General features: G+C 32.0%; 1 protein-coding gene and 1 pseudogene across 1 annotated transcript; both read left to right on the forward strand.

Moving 5' to 3' along the window:
• The first annotated feature begins 18822 nt into the window (after nucleotides 1–18822).
• LOC139849501 (uncharacterized) lies at nucleotides 18823–19341 on the forward strand. Its single transcript, XM_071839153.1, has one exon. The coding sequence runs from the start codon at nucleotides 18823–18825 to the stop codon at nucleotides 19339–19341; it is 519 nt and encodes a 172-aa protein (XP_071695254.1).
• Nucleotides 19342–19602: 261 nt separating this feature from the next.
• The window catches only part of LOC139847461 (G-type lectin S-receptor-like serine/threonine-protein kinase At2g19130), a 28910-nt pseudogene continuing 25706 nt past the window's right edge, over nucleotides 19603–22806 (forward strand).

Below are 22806 nucleotides of genomic sequence, written 5' to 3' on the forward strand. Positions count from 1 at the left end.
TAAAGCATGTTTATTCTCAGGTGAATACTAAGAGCTTCCGCTATTGCATACTAAAATAAGGACAAGATTTGGAGTCCATGTTTGTATGATATTGTGTAAAAACTGCATTCAAGAAACATATGTCGATGTAATATATTTCTATTGTAAACCATTATGTAATCGTCGTGTGCAAACAGTATATTTTAGATTATCATTATTTGATAATCTACGTAATGTTTTTAAAACCTTTATTGATAAAATAAAGGTTATGGTTGTTTTAAAAATGAATGCAGTCTTTGAAAAACGTCTCATATAGAGGTCAAAACCTCGCAACGAAATCAATAAATATGGAATGTTTATAATCAATATGAACGGGACATTTCATGTAACTAGAAGCATATGCTAGCTTAGTTATCTTCTTCCTTAAAGGAAACTGTGGAGTTGATAAATTCCATTGGGAATTAATGTTTGTCCAAGGTGAAGACAAGTTGATCTAAGTTAGAGGTAATCTTTCAAAGGGATATGTAACGTCCTCCCAATAGGGTCTGGAAGGAACGTCACTAATATCAAAACATACCAACATATTATAATAAACGAGAACAATACTAAATGATGAATTTAACTTTAATGAGTACGCAGCGGAAAATGAAATGGAGTTTTTTTAAAGGGAAAATCATTTTCAATAAATTATATATATATATATATATATATATATATATATATATAAATATATATATATATATATATATATATATATATATATATATATACATATATATATATATATATATATCCTATCTACTAATAGCCACCAAAATTTTGGTAGTTTTACATGTAGATGGATGTAGTTTTGGCCAAGGAAGAAATATGTCAAATGAACCAAATTTAAGGGGTAACTATTGTAACTTTTTAAGGGTATCACTAGGGTAACTTGAGGGATCAAATATATACCTTTTAAATTTAATTTAATAACCAATAAATAAAACTCACTCAATTTTTTTACGGGATTTATCTTTCTTTCTTTTTTTCGTCGCGAGTTAGGTTTTTCCGTCCTCACCATTCAACTCGAAATAATTTTACGAACAAAACGCAACTAATTATATTCGAAACGGAGTTTTTTTAAAAGGAAAATCATTTTCAATAAATTATATATATATATATATATATATATATATATATATATATATATATATATATATATATATATATATATATATATATATATATATATATATAAAACAAACTCAACTAATTATATCAAGCGGATGTCTATATCACATGATAAGTTTATGAGTTTTTAAGGAAAAATACATAGGTTCAAGTCTCATGCCCCTTTTTTATATAGATATTTTCTACATAAATATCGGTTGATACTACATACAGGTACCAAATAACATAGATCCAAATGCAACCACCGCAACGCGCGGTTCGAACTCTTTCTAGTTCCTATCAACGCTAAATGAGTGACGCATGCTAAGCCTCAGTTTTCACGTGGATACAAAATGGTGTAAGCTATAACTAAAATAGTGATATTTATTTTAGGATAGTGATATTTTCAACATCAAAAATAATAGATTCACCACACATGTGTGTCAAGTAGATGTATTACAAGTATCTTATGTAGAAACATAATAGATCTATCATTTTCAATGGTAAATATATCAATTCCCTTTACTTTACGCGTGGGGACTTGCACGTTCTTGCGCCAAGATTATTGCGGTACTCATTTGGGCCATGTTTATGGGAGTCCATTGTTTGATTATATATGCTATGTTCGATTTTGTACAAAATGGTGTAACGTAGTTTTTAGCTTTTCTACCGAACTAGGTGCTGAGCTTTCTTTTCAAGTCGGGGCTCTGATTCGAATGTAGCTTATTGCGTTTAGTTCGTGAAATTAATTTGAGTTTGACGGCTGTGTCCGCGAAAAGGTAAAACCCGTCAAAAAAATATGCGGGTTTTAGGAGGTTTTATGTAAAATAGTGAAGTTACCGTTTGCACCCCTATAAAGTTTCAATTTCCCCCAAACAAAGTTACGTTTGTTGGTGCATGAATCCCCAGCCGTAGATTTCTTATCGTTTTAATACATTCGGTCATGTAATAACGTATTTGTATGACTATTTATTATATTCATGTTTGTGTGTGCTTAATTATTTAAACAATTAATAAGTTAAACTGCATACACAGTCGACCGACTGAGTGACTCAGTCGACCGACTGTGTCCGGGTTGTAGTATATATACGGGTTTTGACCTACATTGATAGGTTACATTCTCCATTTACCCTAATCGACTAGTTACGGTTTCTCTCGATCCCTAACACCATTTATCACCGAAATAACACGTTAAGGCTTCGTTCTAATCTAGTTATTAACATTTATGAATTAGGAGTGGAGATGCAGTACCTTGTAGAGTGATTTAGAGTTGCCAAACATTAAAACCAAGTGATACTTGAATGACCACTAATACAAGTAATGAGATGAAATACCATCAAGAAGAGTGTCTTGTGTCACCCAATATTTCTACTCGATAAAATACAATTATATCACCTGCAATTCTCAATGCAATAGCTACAATTTTACTAAAGTATAAGTGGTGAAATAGTGCAGCATTTACTTCATCGTATTTACGTTTAAATCGCAGTTCTTTTGTTGCCCCAAACTATAGACTCAGTAAGTAGTGTCGTTAAAAACCTCAGGTTCAGTACCAGTAACCTTGTGAACATCGTTTAGTCAAAAATATTGAGACTGAAGTATAGAGGATCGAGTAGTCAATACCAACTTATGAGAACATAACTCTTCTCCGGCCACATTAAATATAACATCTTTACCTACAACTATTTTCTAGAAAGCCACCAAAATTTGATCCATTATCCGACTCGGGTACATATATTGAATGTAACATCTGCAGTCAATGTCAATTGCAGAAACAGCGATTCATACAATGTCCTATGATGCAGTTAATCTTCAAGCAGTCGTCCTTGAAATAGTTTGAAGTTACTTGCATTTCTTGCCTGTAAAATCTCTTGTATCCCATGATCAGAGGAGCACAAAATTTATGAATGGATTGATTATAATAGCCAAGACACTTCTCAAAGAAAATTTAGTACGACAAACTAACCAAGGCGATCAACGGCTGAAGTAGGCAATGCAAACCCTCGTTGAACTGCCGTTGCTTGACCACCGGCTAACAGAAGTCGCTTATCTAAATAAATAGTAAAATTCGCTGTGGATATAGTGTTATTCAACAATAATGTGCAAGTACAAATAAAAATCAATAAGTAGTGAAATAAATCACATTAACTATTAAAAAAGGACATGGAAAAACTCACTCTCCCATACATTAGAGTATAGGATCAGAATATTCGTCCGAACGGGTAAGCCGAGTCTATATATGAAAATGAATTGTTAAGTACAATCACATTGCTCACGAACATTAAACAATTTACCGAAGAACATTCATATAAGGTAATGATACCACATTACCTTCCAAGTACTGACATATGTTTTCATAACTTAATTTTAATATATACCTGACAAACGGGTCAGGTTGGGTTGGCTTGTTTTGGATTGAAATGATTCATGGGTCAACATGTAAAAATTTTAAACGGGTTCAAGCGGGTCAGGTTGGATCGGTTTGGGTAAAAAAAAGTTCCCTGCACTTTTATTGATTTGATGCTTTTCTACGTAAGGTCGTATTAAAATTTAATATGACCTTACCTGGCAAAGAATTAAACCAATAAAAGTTCAGGAGCAAAATTGTCTAAAGCATGCTAGATAATATATATGTAAAATTCAAGAAACCGAAAAAATTTAACAAACACATTAAGAAATTGAAAAAATTCAAGAAAATGAAGCCGGTAATTCGAGGAAAAAAGAAGCCATGCATGAAAAAGGCGAAGACAAATCACGTGAACTAACGAACAAAAAAGTGTGAACATCGCAAGAAGAAGTTTGGTTAGCACAATGTTGAATTGATTCTTCCGAGGATTGGATTACTGAAAACTCTCAAATACGATCATCGTTTTGGGGCACTGTAGCAAACAAGTTCAACGATAACAAATTATGGATGGTTCCAAGGTGAAGATGCGCTATCGGGTAAATGACGTTATTTGAACAAAGGATGTAAGGGTTTTCAAGGATATTACAAAGGAAAAAAATGCAATAAAAAACAGAGCGAACGCAACGATCAAGACTTTTACGACAGTGTGGTTAAAGCGTGTTGTATGTGTGAAATGAAAACGTGGGCATTTAAAGAAGTTTGGAAATTTTTGAAAGACAAATCGAAGTGGCTTACTTTTCCTCCGGTTGGTGGAACTTTTATTGGGAGAGGTTTGCGGGGATGAGGATGATGAAGATGTGACGACCCGGGAATTTTTGACCAAATTTAAACTTAATCTTTATATATTTCCGACACGATAAGCAAAGTCTGTAATGTTGAGTCACAAATATTTTGAACTGTTTCATATATTCGTTTGACTTTCGACCATTCCCGACGATTCACGAACAACTATTTGTAAATAGATAACATATATATTTAAATAGGTATTTATAATTTGAAATATAATTTAGATTATTATATACTATGATTATTAGTATTTATATTGTAAAATAAATAAAATAAAATACTATTAATGGAAACTATAGAATATATAGATATATATAAATATGTATATAAATACTACTTGTAAATATATAAAATAATATTAAATCTATTTATTTAAGAATATATAATATATATTTATGTGATAAAACTTGTTATTTAAATTATTTAAAAATGATTATATATAGAGAGAGAGTAAATGGAAAATGAATGATTTCGAGCTTAATTAGTAAACGTCAGTAACACTCGGTTGATGTTTTGTTAGTTTTAATAGAGATGTTATACATGTTTATGAAGAATTGAAATCAAAGTTGGACTATAAATTGATTACGAAGACTTTAGATTTGTTAAAAATATTTTTATATTTTTAAGTTTAAATATTAGCACTACGTACACATTAATTGGAACTGAAAATAAATAATTATCGAATCTTTTTGATCAGGTTTCAAACAGTTAATGAGTGAAATAATTAAATATATTTAATCTAAAGATTTGGGATTTTTAGGAACACTTTTATATTCCAACTGTTTAGCAATGAACCACGTTATAGCACAGTCCCTGAAAACTGAAAACTGTCGGTAGAATAGTTTTAGGCTGTTGTACTATATTGAATTTATAATCCACTAGTTTATTATAATATATATATATATACACATGCACGTTTCATATTTCTCTTTACTAAACTAATCTATATGTTATATATTATATATAACACTTGGCATATCTAATCACCAACTCACCCCTCTTTCTTCCTATTTTCTATTCTACAAAACCCAGAGAACACACCACATTTGATTTTGGATTCCTTTATGTGCAACTAGACACAACAAATCTACCAACTACTTATATAATATACATATACATATATTTAACCCATCAGCACTCAAACTATCTAAACATCTATTTCTGTTTCGTTTCAACCCTTCGGCCACCACAGTCCCTCCACTGCAGCTCAACCTTGTCACTCTCCAACCACAACCACCTTCAACAGTAAACAACCACACTAGAACCACCACCTATTCGCCATCTCTCTCCCTCTCCATTTTTTTTTTCTTTCTCTGATAGTGTTGTGAACCCAAACAACCATCACAACAAACTGCTACTACACTCTCCTACTTGTATGTTCTATCAGCTTGTGGTGGTGTCTATTAATAACTTGTGGTACTAGCCACCAAAACCAAGTGATCGTTACTTTTGTGATTTTATGTTTCCTGTTTAGAACCACCTTATCATCACCATCAAGACCGCTATGTTTTTTTCGGTGATCGAGCAAATAAAGCGGCAATCACCACCTTAACTCGCCATCACTCCAATATTAATAACCATCACCGGAATCCCTCTGAATTGCTGTTGTTGCAGCTAAGTTATTTCTGTTTCTGTTTCAAATTGCAAGAACCCAACAAAAAAAAAACACCATACTTATTATTGTTACGCTGCTATTGTTGTTACTATTCGTAAACCCATAAACCAAACCCACTTAAATGTTTGCTACTGCACCTGGTATGTATCTGCTTCGGTTCTCTGTTGTGATTCAAAGATAATAAAATATGATGATTAGGAAGAACGTTAATGGTTATGATGATGATGGACGGATTTACAAAAGAAGATGATGATATCGTTAAGTTGCTAGAATGATGATGACGACTATATGATGATAATAATGGCGTGATGATGATAATCATAAAGATGATAGATTGATCAAGCTGTTTATTCTTCTTTATGCAACCCAACACGTTTTGATTAGGTATAAATATCATTATAATTACTAATATATCTATATCTATCGAAGGGTTGTAAATTTTTGATTACAAGGTACAACAGAAAAACACAGCGGATTGGATGGTTAAGGGGTGGTTGTGTTGAACGAGAGGTCGTGGGTTCGAAACTAGGCAGCTGAATTTTTTTTTTATTATTAAATCTGCTTAAAGACTGGGCCTTATTTAAACAAGGAAGAGATAAGTGGGCTCGAGAAATATTGATTGGGCTGTGAACATGTATCATTCATTGGACCTTGACCCAGCTCAGGTTCTCTGTTGGGTTGAAGAAATTAGGAATAGATTATAAGGGTTATAAAATTTTGATACGGTATTAAAACAGAAAAACTATGGGGGACGAATGGTTAGGAGGGTTGTTGGAGTTCCGAGAGGTCACGGGTTCGAGTCCCGTCTTGGGCAATGAAAATTTTTTTGGGGAAACTTTTAAGGGTATACTCTCTTAATTTTTTTTATTATTATTATTATCATAAATTATACTTATTATTATTATTATTATGTTAGTTATTATTATTATTATTATTATTATTATTATTATTATTATTATTATTATTATTATTATTATTATGTTAGTTATTATTATTATGATTTTTATTAATTTAGTTTATATTATTTTAATAAGTATTATGAGTATTATTATATTTAGTAGGAACATAAGTATTAGTAATAAAGTTATTATTATTATTATTAACATTATTACATTTATATTAACAATATTATTATAACAATTAAGTATTTTCCGAGTATATTTATTACAACTACCCTAATATTACATATAATTATATATATTAAGATTATTTATATAAATATTTACATATTACAAATTATTGATTTTTAATATAATATTAAACTATATAAATATTAACTATTTTAAATATATACAAATTAAATACGTATAACATATAAACTAAGATATATTATGTATAAATTTGTTCGATTACAAATATATGTGTTAATATACATTAATGATATAGGTTCGTGAATCCGAGGCCAACCCTGCATTGTTCTGTTTTTCAATATCGTCATATGTATTTTTACTACAAAATACATTACTGTGAGTTTCATTACTCCCTTTTTATATATATTTTTGGGACTGAGAATACATGCACTGATTTTATTAATGTTTTATGAAATAGACACAAGTGATCAAACACTACATTCTACGGCTGAATTATTAAACCGAATATGCCCCTTTTTAGTATGGTAATCTAAGAATTAGGGAACAGACACCCTAATTGACGCGAATTCTAAAGATAGATCTATCGGGCCCAACAAGCCTCATCCAAAGTACCGGATGCTTTAGTACTTCGAAATTTATATCATGTCCGAAGGAGGATCCCGGAATGATGGGGATATTCTTATATGCATTTTGTGAATGTCGGTTACCAGGTGTTCAATCCATATGAATAATATTTTGTCTCTATGTATGGGACGTATGTTTATGAGAAATGGAAATATGAAATCTTGTGGTCTATTAAAACTTATAAAATGATTATTTATGTTAAACTAATGAACTCACCAACCTTTTTGTTGACACTTTAAAGCATGTTTATTCTCAGGTATGAAAGAAATCTTCCGCTGTGCATTTGCTCATCTTAGAGATATTACTTGGAGTCATTCATGACATATTTCAAAAGACGTTGCATTCGAGTCGTTGAGTTCATCAAGATTATTATTAAGTCAATGATAGTTAGATATATTATGAAATGGTATGCATGCCGTCAACTTTCGATGTATTGAAAGATTGTCTTTTCAAAAACGAATGCAATGTTTGTAAAATGTATCATATAGAGGTCAAGTACCTCGCGATGTAATCGACTGTTGTGAATCGTTTATAATCGATATGGACTTCGTCCGGATGGATTAGGACGGGTCTTTACAGTTGGTATCAGAGCGGTGGTCTTAGAGAACCGGGTCTTGCATTAGTGTGTCTAACTGATAGTCGTTAGGATGCATTAGTGAGTCTGGACTTCGACCGTGTCTGCATGTCAAAATTTTTGCTTATCGTTTTTGTCAGAAATCATCTGCTTATCATCCTTAGGAAATTACCTGCTTATCATTCTTAGTCTAGACACATCTTACTGCAATGATTACATGAATAGTGTATAGACAAAAATCCAAATCTTTGCGTATCTGTCACTGTAGACCTTATCTGACACGTTTCCTTAATATTCTCCGTAATTCATGAGATCTTTGGAAGTATGTATCGATATTCTATATATAATTAGAATATCATTCGATATTCAAAAATCATTTCATATCAAAACCCTTTAACTGATCGTGAGAGATGGATCCTACACCTAGCTTGGATTCCATTAGTTCCAGAAGCGATTTCGAGATGTATATTGAAGCAGACTCCGAAGTCAATGAACCAGAAGTGCCTCAACCATTTAGTTATTTTTCTTTCTGGAGAAGATGGGGGTGGGTCCAAGACTTACTCACTCGATGGAGAAACGAAGAAGGCGAGCCCTACCGCGAACAAAACTTACCTCTCCTAAGATTGGAATAAAAAATGATGTACTCACCGGTGAACCTATGCGCAACACTGTATTCACCCTTCTTGCTAAAATATTCTGCCTCGAAGGTCGCATTACTGCAATCTCAAAAAATATTCAACCTCTACTTCCGAATACCAATCGAAGGGGAATATTAGAAGAAGTTAGGGAACTTCGAATTGATAATCAAGATCTATCGAATCAGATGAGTGGATGGATAGAAATGATAGAGGGTAGGATAGAAACCCTGACAAGAATGGTGCGTGATCTACAAGCTATACTTACTACACCAACATCATCACCAACCTTAGCACCAACAACACTTGTAGCACTGACAGCAATAGTACCACCATCAGTAGCACCAACAGCATAACCAGTACCAACAACAACAACATCATCACACGTCTCAACCTCGCAATCTATACCTCAAGCATAATCATCGTTCTACGAATCGTTCTACATAAACTATCTTCGTCCTTCGTGATGATTATGTAATCTCTAATGTTTTAGAGATTATGTACTCTAGTTCTAGCCGTAAATCTGATGAGTTTAATATCACATTGACTCATTAAATCCATGATTACGTCTGAAGAAAATATATATGTATATATGTTTTCATAAAGATTGTAATTAAAATTTTTATTGTACAAACTGTTAATGGTGAAAATATTTTAACGGGTAGGTGATACCCGAGGAATATTTGGATTTCGCATTAATAAGTTACACTGTACATTCTACGAATCTGATTCAACTGTTATTTACTATCCTACTTACAACCACAGCTATACGAATCCGTTCACCACAAAATAACCATTTTCATTCAATTTTATATTTAGATTTTGACCTATCAGAATCCAACAAGTGGCATAATGAAGAAATAATGGACACAATAAAAATTGATTAGAAACAGACTAATTAACAATGAGAAATTTTGTTAAAGATCCACGCTAACTGTTCCTAGCTAATTGTTCCTAGCTAACTGATTACATTTTATTTATCGCAATTTATTTATCGCAGTTAATTTATCGCAATTTATATTCACGCAATTTTATTTATCGTCATTTAATTTCTGTTAATTATTTTACGCACTTTAAATATCGGGACACGTATACAAGGTTTTGCAATATCATATCGACGCATCTACATATATTATTTAGAATAACCATAGACACTCTATACGCAGTAATGATCGAGTTCTCTATACATGGTTGAGGTTGATTCTCAAATAATATATATAATTTGAGTTGTGATAGAGTCTGAGACATGTACACGGGTCGCGATACGTATTAATTAATTCGAATATTATATATTAAACGATATATGAATTATTGGATTGTTAACTGTGGACTAATAACATTGGACAATTAAAATGAATTAAAATATTGATTATAACGTATGAAACTAAACATTTCTTCAAGTTTGCCACTTGATTTCATCTTAAACCTCATTTGTATCTCGACGATTACAATCTGCGTTCAAACCTTTTATGATTCTTGAAAATACTTCAATCGATAGGATGAACCAACCGCACTCCATCTACGGAAGAAGAGATTGATGCATATAGTTATGCACCTGAAAACACTCGGAACCTGTGTAAACGTTTAACGCGTAGCTGTGCTAATTCCTTTAGCGTTATTATTACCGAAAATAACTTTGCAATCTCTTTCCAAAATAGCCAGTTTTGTCACAGCTTCAGCAAGTCAACTTTGACTTTTCATCCTGATTGGTTTTATTATAACCTTGATATATAAGTTTACCTTTCGTCATCATTACTGGGGAATCGTTTATATTCCACCACATTAGCAGTAAACTTACCAGCAACTTCATTGATCTTTAATTTTTCGAAAAATTATTATATTCATTGAAACTCTATCATATACTAATCCGCATCATGTAACGAGAACTGTCATACCAAATACCGGAAAGCAGCAAATCTGTATTGTGAGTCTCGCAACGTTTCCACAACAACAGTTATATGTATCTATATAACATTTATCTCTTAGAACGATGATCTTCCATTCTGAAATTCTGAAAAGCACCCAGCCTGCGAATTAATAATCTGAATTTTGAAGAGTTGAATGAAGCAACAAAAACTATAAACGACCTCAATAGCCAAAAGTTGATGATAAAGAATTGTATGTTGGCAAAGCTCAGAAAAAGTTTGAAACTGAAAAACTGATTGAGCAAACTACGAAGAAGTCTCTGAACAAATCACAAGGACTAAACTTGTACATTAAGAATCTTGATGATTCTGTTTCTGATGAAATCTTTAGCGAATACCTTACTCCTGACTCTAAACCTTTACGGACAAATTTTCTTCACCATCCTTCGATATTAGAAATTCCAAGATATTATCGTATCTTTCATTATAAATATCCTCCATATTTCTGAAGATATTTTCATAATTATTCTTATCTGAAATCATTAATCTCTTCGTGATATCAGTGCTACATCATATAGAAATTGTTAGTTTCTATATACTGTAAACCTTTGAGCTTAAAATATGAATGTTTTTGAAGTAGTGTTAGAAATTGATGCATGAGTTAGTATAATGTAATGACACTTGATCAACGTGATTATATTACAGTAAGTCATGCTGAGTTTCTAATGAAACGTGATGATTCTCAGTACCATCATCATGTGCCATGTTACACGACTCTTACATTCTATCTAATCTATAAACATATCAAGAACATATTTTTCTTGATAGTCTTATCTTTCCTTGAATTCTGGTAATTTGACAAGTCAAATTGTGCTATTACCGTTTCTTTCTTAGGACATTAGCAATGTTCATTCTGAAACTTATATCTGCGAATTTTGGACCATTACAAGAGATGCCCAATCGCAAGAAGAAGAAATGAAGGGACAAAGCTCCGAAATAGAATTTGGAGTATAAATTGCAGCAAATAGGGGGGAGTATTAACTGGGGATGACAATAATTATAGAAAACAGAAGCAAGGACTTCGAAGTATAAGCGAAGATATAAAGCCCGATAACAACACATAAATTACAAACCATGGATATTAATACGAATAGCAATATAAAGACACGGTATAATTAAGAATAGTATCACCCAAGACGATAGTAGAAGTAAACAGATTTTTCTGGTGAAAGAATGAAAAGAAGAATGACAAAAATAATAATTGGGAAAATATCAAGGATTAGAATGGGATTAAGTATTTTCACAATCTTCTGGATGTACGAACTAAGAAAGAAAGAATAGGAATGATGAGAATAATGGAACGGAAGAGTTTAATTTATAATGGAAATATCAGACGGAGTAATCGAGACAGATAACCGTATTTAATTATAGATATCTTAATTTCCTTATTCGCCGAAGAATCAAATCTTTTAGATTTCGAAGATTTTCTTTAAATCCATTAAATTCCGAAATTCAACCCTGGCTCCGTCAAAAGTTAAGACGTACCTTATTTCCTAAATTCAACCATGACTAGTCAAAAGTTATGATGAAACTTGTCTTTCTCATTTCACTATTTAGTGATAGCTTCATTTGTGCTCTTCGGATAATCGAATTGTTTTATCCATATTACTCAATGATAATAAAACTCTATTTACCAACTCATATCTGTCATAAAAATATTTTTATTGTTAGCCATGACCACCCCACTCAAATTTCGGGACGAAATTTCTTTAACGGGTAGGTACTGTGACGACCCGGGAATTTTCGACCAAATTTAAACTTAATCTTTATATATTTTCGACACGATAAGCAAAGTCTGTAATGTTGAGTCACAAATATTTTGAACTGTTTCATATTTTCATTTGACTTTCGACCATTCCCGACGATTCACGAACAACTATTTGTAAATAGATAACATATATATTTAAATAGGTATTTATAATTTGAAATATAATTTAGATTATTATATACTATGATTATTAGTATTTATATTGTAAAATAAATAAAATAAAATACTATTAATGGAAACTATAGAATATATAGATATATATAAATATGTATATAAATACTACTTGTAAATATATAAAATAATATTAAATCTATTTGTTTAAGAATATATAATATATATTTATGTGATAAAACTTGTTATTTAAAACTGATTATATATATAGAGAGAGTAAATGGAAAATGAATGATTTCGAGCTTAATTAGTAAACGTCAGTAACACTCGGTTGATGTTTTGTTAGTTTTAATAGAGATGTTATACATGTTTATGAAGAATTGAAATAAAAGTTGGACTATAAATTGATTACGAAGACTTTAGATTTGTTAAAAATATTTTTACATTTTTAAGTTTAAATATTAGCACTCCTTACACATTAATTGGAACAGAAAATAAATAATTATCGAATCTTTTTGATCAGGTTTCAAACAGTTAATGAGTGAAATAATTAAATATATTTAATCTAAAGATTTGGGATTTTTAGGAACACTTTTATATTTCAACTGTTTAGCAATGAACCACGTTATAGCACAGTCCCTGAAAACTGAAAACTGTCGGTAGAATAGTTTTAGGCTGCTGTACTATATTGAATTTATAATCCACTAGTTTATTATAATATATATATACATGCACGTTTCACATTTCTCTTTACTAAACTAATCTATATGTTATATATTATATATAACACTTGGCATATCTAATCACCAACTCACCCCTCTTTCTTCCTGTTTTCTATTCTACAAAACCCAGAGAACACACCACATTTAATTTTGGATTCCTTTATGTGCAACTAGACACAACAAATCTACCAACTACTTATATAATATACATATACATATATTTAAACCATTAACACTCAAACTATCTAAACATCTATTTCTGTTTCGTTTCAACCCTTCGGCCACCACACTCCCTCCACTGCAGCTCAACCTCGTCACTCTCCAACCACAACCACCTTCAACAGTAAACAACCACACTAGAACCACCACCTATTCGCCATCTCTCACCCTCTCCATTTTTTTTTCTTTCTCTGATAGTGTTGTGAACCCAAACAACCATCACAACAAACTGCTACTACACTCTCCTACTTGTATGTTCTGTCAGCTTGTGGTGGTGTCTATTAATGACTGGTGGTACGAGCCACCGAAACCAAGTGATCGTTACTTTTGTGATTTTATGTTTCCTATTTAGAACCACATTATCATCGCCATCAAGACCGCTATGTTGTTTTTGGTGATCGAGCAAATAAACCGGCAATCACCACCTTAACTCGCCATCACTCCAATATCGATAACCATCACCGGAATCCCTCTGAATTGCTGTTGTTGCAGCTAAGTTATTTCTGTTTCTGTTTCAAATGGCAAGAACCCAACAAAAAAAAAACACCATACTTATTATTGTTACGCTGCTATTGTTGTTACTATTCGTAAACCCATAAACCAAACCCACTTAAATGTTTGCTACTGCACCTGCTATGTATCTGCTTCGGTTCTCTGTTGTGATTCAAAGATAATAAAATATGATGATTAGGAAGAACGTTAATGGTTATGATGATGATGGACGGATTTACAAAAGAAGATGATGATATCGTTAAGTTGCTAGAATGATGATGACGACTATATGATGATAATAATGGCGTGATGATGATAATCATAAAGATGATAGATTGATCGAGCTGTTTATTCTTCTTTATGCAACCCCACACGTTTTGATTAGGTATAAATATCATTATAATTACTAATATATCTATATCTATCGAAGAGTTGTAAATTTTTGATTACAAGGTACAACAGAAAAACACAGCGGATTGGATGGTTAAGGGGTGGTTGTGTTGAACGAGAGGTCGTGGGTTCGAAACTAGGCAGCTGAATTTTTTTTTTTTATTATTAAATCTGCTTAAAGACTGGGCCTTATTTAAACAAGGAAGAGATAAGTGGGCTCGAGAAATATTGATTGGGCCGTGAACATGTATCATTCATTGGACCTTGACCCAGCTCAGGTTCTCTGTTGGGTTGAAGAAATTAGGAATAGATTATAAGGGTTATAAAATTTTGATACGGTATTAAAACAGAAAAACTATGGGGGACGAATGGTTAGGAGGGTTGTTGGAGTTCCGAGAGGTCACGGGTTCGAGTCCCGTCTTGGGCAATGAAAATTTTTTTGGGGAAACTTTTAAGGGTATACTCTCTTAATTTTTTTTATTATTATTATTATCATAAATTATACTTATTATTATTATTATTATTATTATTATTATTATTATTATTATTATTATTATTATTATTATTATTATTATTATTATGTTAGTTATTATTATTATGATTTTTATTAATTTAGTTTACATTATTTTAATAAGTATTATGAGTATTATTATATTTAGTAGGAACATAAGTATTAGTAATAAAGTTATTATTATTATTATTATTAACATCATTACATTTATATTAACAATATTATTATAACAACTAAGTATTTTCCGAGTATATTTATTACAACTACCCTAATATTACATATAATTATATATATTAAGATTATTTATATAAATATTTACATATTACAAATTATTGATTTTTAATATAATATTAAACTATATAAATATTAACTATTTTAAATATATACAAATTAAATACATATAACATATAAACTAAGATATATTATGTATAAATTTGTTCGATTACAAATATATGTGTTAATATACATTAATGATATAGGTTCGTGAATCCGAGGCCAACCCTGCATTGTTCTGTTGTTCAATATCGTCATATATATTTTTACTACAAAATACATTACTGTGAGTTTCATTACTCCCTTTTTATATATATTTTTAGGACTGAGAATACATGCGCTGATTTTATTAATGTTTTACGAAATAGACACAAGTGATCAAACACTACATTCTATGGCTGAATTATTAAACCGAATATGCCCCTTTTTAGTCTGGTAATCTAAGAATTAGGGAACAGACACCCTAATTGACGCGAATCCTAAAGATAGATCTATCGGGCCCAACAAGCCCCATCCAAAGTACCGGATGCTTTAGTACTTCGAAATTTATATCATGTCCGAAGGAGGATCCCGGAATGATGAGGATATTCTTATATGCATTTTGTGAATGTCGGTTACCAGGTGTTCAATCCATATGAATGATATTTTGTCTCTATGTATGGGACGTATGTTTATGAGAAATGGAAATATGAAATCTTGTGGTCTATTAAAACTTATGAAATGATTATTTATGTTAAACTAATGAACTCACCAACCTTTTGGTTGACACTTTAAAGCATGTTTATTCTCAGGTATGAAAGAAATCTTTCGCTGTGCATTTGCTCATCTTAGAGATATTACTTGGAGTCATTCATGACATATTTCAAAAGACGTTGCATTCGAGTCTTTGAGTTCATCAAGATTGTTATTAAGTCAATGATAGTTAGATATATTATGAAATGGTATGCATGCCGTCAACTTTCGATGTATTGAAAGATTGTCTTTTCAAAAACGAATGCAATGTTTGTAAAATGTATCATATAGAGGTCAAGTACCTCGCGATGTAATCGACTGTTGTGAATCGTTTATAATCGATATGGACTTCGTCCGGATGGATTAGGACGGGTCTTTACAGAAGACGCAGTCCATACGATTGATATCACAGAGATCGAGCAAGGAAAACGGATAGGAGTTCCGTATCTTCCGTTGCGACGACAAGCTCTCGTTTAACAAACTCTTCAAGATTCGAGGAAGTTAGTTGAAGAAGTTAACGCGTACAAGACCACGGTTGCACAAATAATGTTTGTACAAATGGACACAATTACACGAGCAATACGTATGAAAGGCGCGAACGACGCTACAAAATTTATCGCATCAATTGAAAGTTAAACATCACGAACCCAAAGGAAATGAAACGTGTTCAAAAGTTGACGATAAAATTGCCCGAAGAGTACAGTGACTTAATCTTATTGTTGGACGAGGATGACAACTAGTTTATTATAATTATATTACTTTAATTTTTACTTTTTATGACTTTTTAATTAGGGAAGTGATTCTCACACATCACTTTTTGATCCATGTACACTCAATTACCTATTTTACCCTTAATTATACTTACTTTAATAATATAAGTTCAACTTTCTAGGGACATAACTGTGATATTATGCTCCAAAAGTGTACATGGATCAAAAAGTGGTGTGTGAGAATCACCTCCCTTGTAATTATTGTCTTTTTTATTTATTTTCTATTTTAGAACTTTTTTAATTAATATAATCGTTTTATTAATTACTCCAGTGTGTTTTATTAATTTATTTTATTTTAATAATTAATAATAATTTAACTAATTAAAATTAAAAATCAAATTAAACTATACTAAAAGAAAAACTAAACATAAAAATATCCACCCTACCCCTCAACACGACACTCAACTCGTACTCCAATACTTCCCATCTTATCAACTTGTCTGTTACGTCAGTGTCAATCACCTCACCTCCATCACCAACACGCCTAAAAAGCCATCACCATTGCAATAAACCTAAAAGTATTGAATTTTGATTTTAAGTTTGTTTCGATCTTTTTTGGGTTAGTGTGTAGTTTTCTTTTGGTTTTGCCCTTGTTTGGCCGAAGTGTAAGTTGTTGTCTTTTAGGTTGGTGATTTTGTCGTGTTGGTTCAAGTTGTTTGGCTAAGTCGAGTATGTCTTGCTTGTTGGTTATGTCGTTTTTAAGGTCTGGTATTGACGTATTATGCCCTTGTTTGGCCGTATTATTTTGTTAGCTTCTTGCTAGTTATTTTTTATTTAGTAAAATATCTTTCCTTTAGAAAATAAAGTATAATAGATAGAGTCCAAATACTATTCAAAGAACATGACAACCACATAGAAACTCCTTCCAATCGCCCCATGTGATGCGTACATTAACTTCATTTGGTCACTGTCTAGCAGACTATTTTGACTATTTGTAACAAGTGTCCAATAAATTTGCAACACCTTCACCATAGAAATACTTTCGTGGAAAATTAGTTACTAAAAAAATTGACTTTTTTTCCCAATGAATACTTCATAGACAAATTGCATGCTACTCTAGAGTGGCGATTGCAGTGTCCCGAAAAATTTTTTAATTACCAATATTAAATTGTTATTTTAGTGGTAGTTTACTTTTAAAAAATTAGAAAATTGAAAAATATATGAGATCTGAGTAGTATAATTTAGTGATTTTCTATATAATTTAAAAGAAAAACTATAGATTTAAAAAATATATGGGGTCATACATTTAAATTTAGTTGTGTCCTATACAATTTACAGAGTACTATCTACTAAAAATTTTTAAACTAGCGGTATCCATGACCCACGGATCTACACTTGGAATCGCCTCTGCTACTCTATCAATGATTGATTTTTATTAGTATTTGCCTTTACAAAAAATAGCATAATGCACAAGTCCTGTACTAGTCTCTGCGTACTAAAACTTTAGCAATTTCTAAGTTTGTCTATTTGTGTTTGCAAAAGTTGATCATAAGACTAATTTTAACGCGGCGTCAGAGGGTGACGCCCCCTGACGCCCCTAGTGGGGCGTTACCGGTGACGCGAACGGGGTGTTAGTCAACTTTTTCACGGAAGAGAGAGGAAGCGTCAGGGATACGTGTCAGATGGGGATTGGCTGAAAAATAAAGCCGTTGGCAAACGGCTATTTTTGTGTTTTTTTGATTTTTTTTTTAAATTCTATATATTTTTATCTATATAAACTCATACATTCTACACCTTTAACACACCATTTCCCTTTATTTTTCTTTCATTTCTATCAATTATATCATACAATTTTCTTTCATATCTATCAATTATTTTTCTTTCATGGCATCGTATTTACTTAGTTACGATTCTGATTCGGAAGACGAGCGTATTATTGCACTAATTCAACATTTAGAAGATGATGATGACGAAGTCGAATCCGAGCGTGCCCCAAGATCATGAATTTATATTCCAAGAAATCGTGAAGAAGCCGGAGAAAACTTATGGAAGGATTATTTTAGTGACACACACGTGTTTCCGCCATATAAATTTAAAAGGCGTTTTCGTATGCGGATTGAACTATTTCTCGAATATCGCAAGGTATTTCTAAACGGTAATCAGTACACAAAAGGCTATTACCTAGCTGACTGTATATATCCTGACTACGCTACTCTAGTCAAAGGTTTTGCGTGTCCGACAGATGATCCAGGGATTAAGTTTACTAGGTTTCAAGCTAGTGCCCGAAAGAATGTAGAGAGGGCATTTGGGGTTCTTCAAGGTCGATTTCATATTTTAAGGTTAGCAGCACGCACTATATCGGTAAACAAGATGCGGAGAGTTATGGACTGTTGTATCATATTACATAATATGATTTTGGAAGATCAAGGATTTGTGTTAAGTGATTGGGAGGAAGATTTCATTACCGAAGATATGGAGAATCGTCCAGAACGGATACCGAATAGAGGACGGGATCAAGACGTTATCACCCGAGAAATAAGAGATATGACGGTGCACGACCAACTAACCGATGATCTAGTTGAGCATATTTGGAACCTTTCGTCCGCATTCCGCACCATGAATGGTTAAATTTATGTAATAGTTAAATTTTATGTAATGGTTAAATTTTATGTAATGGTTAATTTTTATATGTTTTTAATTATATGTAATATAATTTGTATTCATAATAAAATAAAAAAGAAAAAGAAAAAATAAAATTGATGGGACATATTTGACATTGAAGGGGCGTCAGGGTTATTTTGGTGTCAAAGGCTGACACTGACACGTAATAGGCAGATTGCACTTTTTAGCCAAAAAGTGAACAAAGGGTTATTCATGGTCTAATAAAGAATGGTTTTAATAGCTTCATGTTTCTTTCTCTGTTTTTATCTCATCCCTGCTCTTTCATATGGTTCTGATACTTTACTTGTCAACCAATCTCTATCTGGAAACCAAACACTCGTCTCACAAGCTAGTAATTTTGAAATGGGCTTCTTTAAACCAGGTATGTCTTCCAACTATTACATAGGTATTTCGCACAAAAAAGTAGAAAAAACAACACCTGTATGGGTAGCAAATAGAGACATGCCCATCTCTAATACATCATCTTCTACCTTGATAATCAAAGACGGTAACTTAGTGCTTTTAAACAAGTCAAACACTCAAATTTGGTCAACAAGTTTGCCCTCCACTGCTATAAGTACTGCCTCTGTAGTGCTTCTTGACAATGGTAATTTAGTTTTGAAATATGGGTCAAATTCAAGTCAACCAATTTGGCAAAGTTTTGATCATCCAACTGATACCTTCTTGCCTGGAAGTAGGTTAGGTTACGATAAAATAAAAAGATCAAAAGTAGTTATGACTTCGTGGAAAAGTAAAGATGATCCAGCAATGGGACTCTATTCTTGGGATATTGACGAATATGAGAAACGATTCGTAATTAGATGGGAAGATAGTTTACAGTATTGGGCTAGTGGATCTTGGAACGATCGAACTCGAATCTTCGGTTCGATACCGGAGATGAACGAGGATTGTTTATTTAATTTCAGCTACATTGACAATGTAAATGGAAGTTATTTCACTTATTCATTATATAATTCTTCGATCATCTCTAGATTAGTTATAGATTTCTCAGGGTCGATTTTTCAGACGTCAGGGCTTGAAAGTTCCCAAGGGTATAGATTGTTTAGGGTACCACGAAATAGTTGCCAAGTTTACGCTCGTTGTGGTGCTTTTGGTGTTTGCAATGATTTTTTTTTTTTTTTTTTTTTTTTTTTTTTTTTTTTTTTGAAAGGCAATGTTAGTGGTTAGCTCACGAAGTTAATTCACGAAAATCCCCCCCCCCCCGAGACTCGAACCCTGGTCTCCTCGAACACCATGTTAACATGGTGACCAATGAGGCAAAGCCCCATTGGTGGTGTTTGCAATGATGATAGTTGGCCGTCTTGTAATTGTTTGCCAGATTTTAAACCCGCGTCACTGAGTGATTGGATTATGCCTGATTTTTTAGGAGGGTGTGTGAGAAAAACCAAGTTGAATTGTAGAGTTAAAGAAGAAAACCCAACCGGGTTCATCGTAAGTCATGTCTCGGTCAAACTTGTTTCCTCATTTGTAGGAAATTGCGATGATTCAATACACGATGAATCAGCTTGTAGAAGGTCTTGCTTGGATGACTGCAATTTTGATGCATATAGTTTTAGCTTCAAAACATGTCAGATTTGGAATGGTGATATTTTCTTATATTTGTCACGTTCGCTTATTTCAGAGGATTCAGTTTATGAAAAGTTTGCAATCAACATAGAAGTATGTACGAAAGATCTTTCAAGTCGTAAAAAAAAACAATTTCCATCTGGGAGCTGTTGGTGGGTCCCTTACAGGCGTTGTTCTTGTCTCGGGACTAATTTTGTTTATTGTGTGTAGCAAAAGGAAGGCGTTATTTGGGAAAACGGTGATGGAGGGAACGTTGGTAGCATTCGTATACAAAGATTTACATATAGCCACCAAAAATTTCTCCGATAAATTAGGAGGTGGTGGTTTTGGTTCTATTTTCAAGAGTGTATTGCGTAATGTAGTGACCCGAACTTTTCCATGTTTATATATATTAAATGAAATTGTTATTTACATGATTAAGTGTTTTCAACATGTTAAGCAATCAAACTTGTTAAGACTTGATTAATTGAAATAGGTTTCATATAAACAATTGACCAACCAAGTTGATCGGTGATTCACGAACGTTAAAACTTGTAAAAACTATATGATTTCATATATATGGATATATATATATAGTTAACATGGTATTATGATAAGTAAACATATCATTAAGTATATTAACAATGAACTACATATGTAAAAACAAGACTACTAACTTAAGGATTTCGAAACGAGGCATATATGTAACGATTATCGTTGTAACGACATTTAATTGTATATATATCATATTAAGATATATTAATACATCATAATATCATTATAATGTAATAATTTAACATATCATTTGATATAATAAACAATGGGCTAACAACACTTAACAGGATTGTTAACCTAAAGGCTTCAAAACAACATTTACATGTAACGACTAACGATGATTTAACGACTCAGTTAAAATGTTTATACATGTAGTGTTTTAATATGTATTCATACACTTTTGAAAAATTTCAAGACACTTATCAAAATACTTCTACTTAACAAAAATGCTTACAATTACATTCTCGTTCAGTTTCATCAACAATTCTACTCGTATGCACCTGTATTCGTACTCGTACAATACACAGCTTTTAGATGTATGTACTATTGGTATATACACTTCAATGATCAGCTCTTAGCAGCCCATGTGAGTCACCTAACACATGTGGAAACCATCATTTGGCAACTAGCATGAAATATCTCATAAAATTACAAAAATATTAGTAATCATTCATGACTTATTTACATGTAAACAAAATTACACATCCTTTATATCTAATCCATATACCAACGACCAAAAACACCTACAAACACTTTCATTCTTCAATTTTCTTCATCTAATTGATCTCTCTCAAGTTCTATCTTCAAGTTCTAAGTGTTCTTCATAAATTCTATAAGTTCTAGTTTCATAAAATCAAGAATACTTCCAAGTTTGCTAGCTTACTTCCAATCTTGTAAAGTGATCATCCAACCTCAAGAAATCTTTCTTATTTACAGTAAGATATCTTTCTAATACAAGGTAATACTCATATTCAAACTTTTATTCAATTTCTATAACTATAACAATCTTATTTCGAGTGATAATCTTACTTGAACTTGTTTTCGTGTCATGATTCTGCTTCAAGAACTTTCAAGCCATCCAAGGATCCTTTGAATCTAGATCTATTTTTCTCATTTCCAGTAGGTTTATCCACAAAACCTGAGGTAGTAATGATGTTCATAACATCATTCGATTCATATATATAAAACTACCTTATTCGAAGGCTTAAACTTGAAATCACTAGAACATAGTTTAGTTAATTCTAAACTTGTTCGCAAACAAAAGTTAATCCTTCTAACTTTACTTTTAAAATCAACTAAACGCATTTTCTA

The sequence above is a fragment of the Rutidosis leptorrhynchoides genome, chromosome 5 (genome assembly GCF_046630445.1).
Source record: "Rutidosis leptorrhynchoides isolate AG116_Rl617_1_P2 chromosome 5, CSIRO_AGI_Rlap_v1, whole genome shotgun sequence".
NCBI lineage: Eukaryota > Viridiplantae > Streptophyta > Magnoliopsida > Asterales > Asteraceae > Rutidosis > Rutidosis leptorrhynchoides.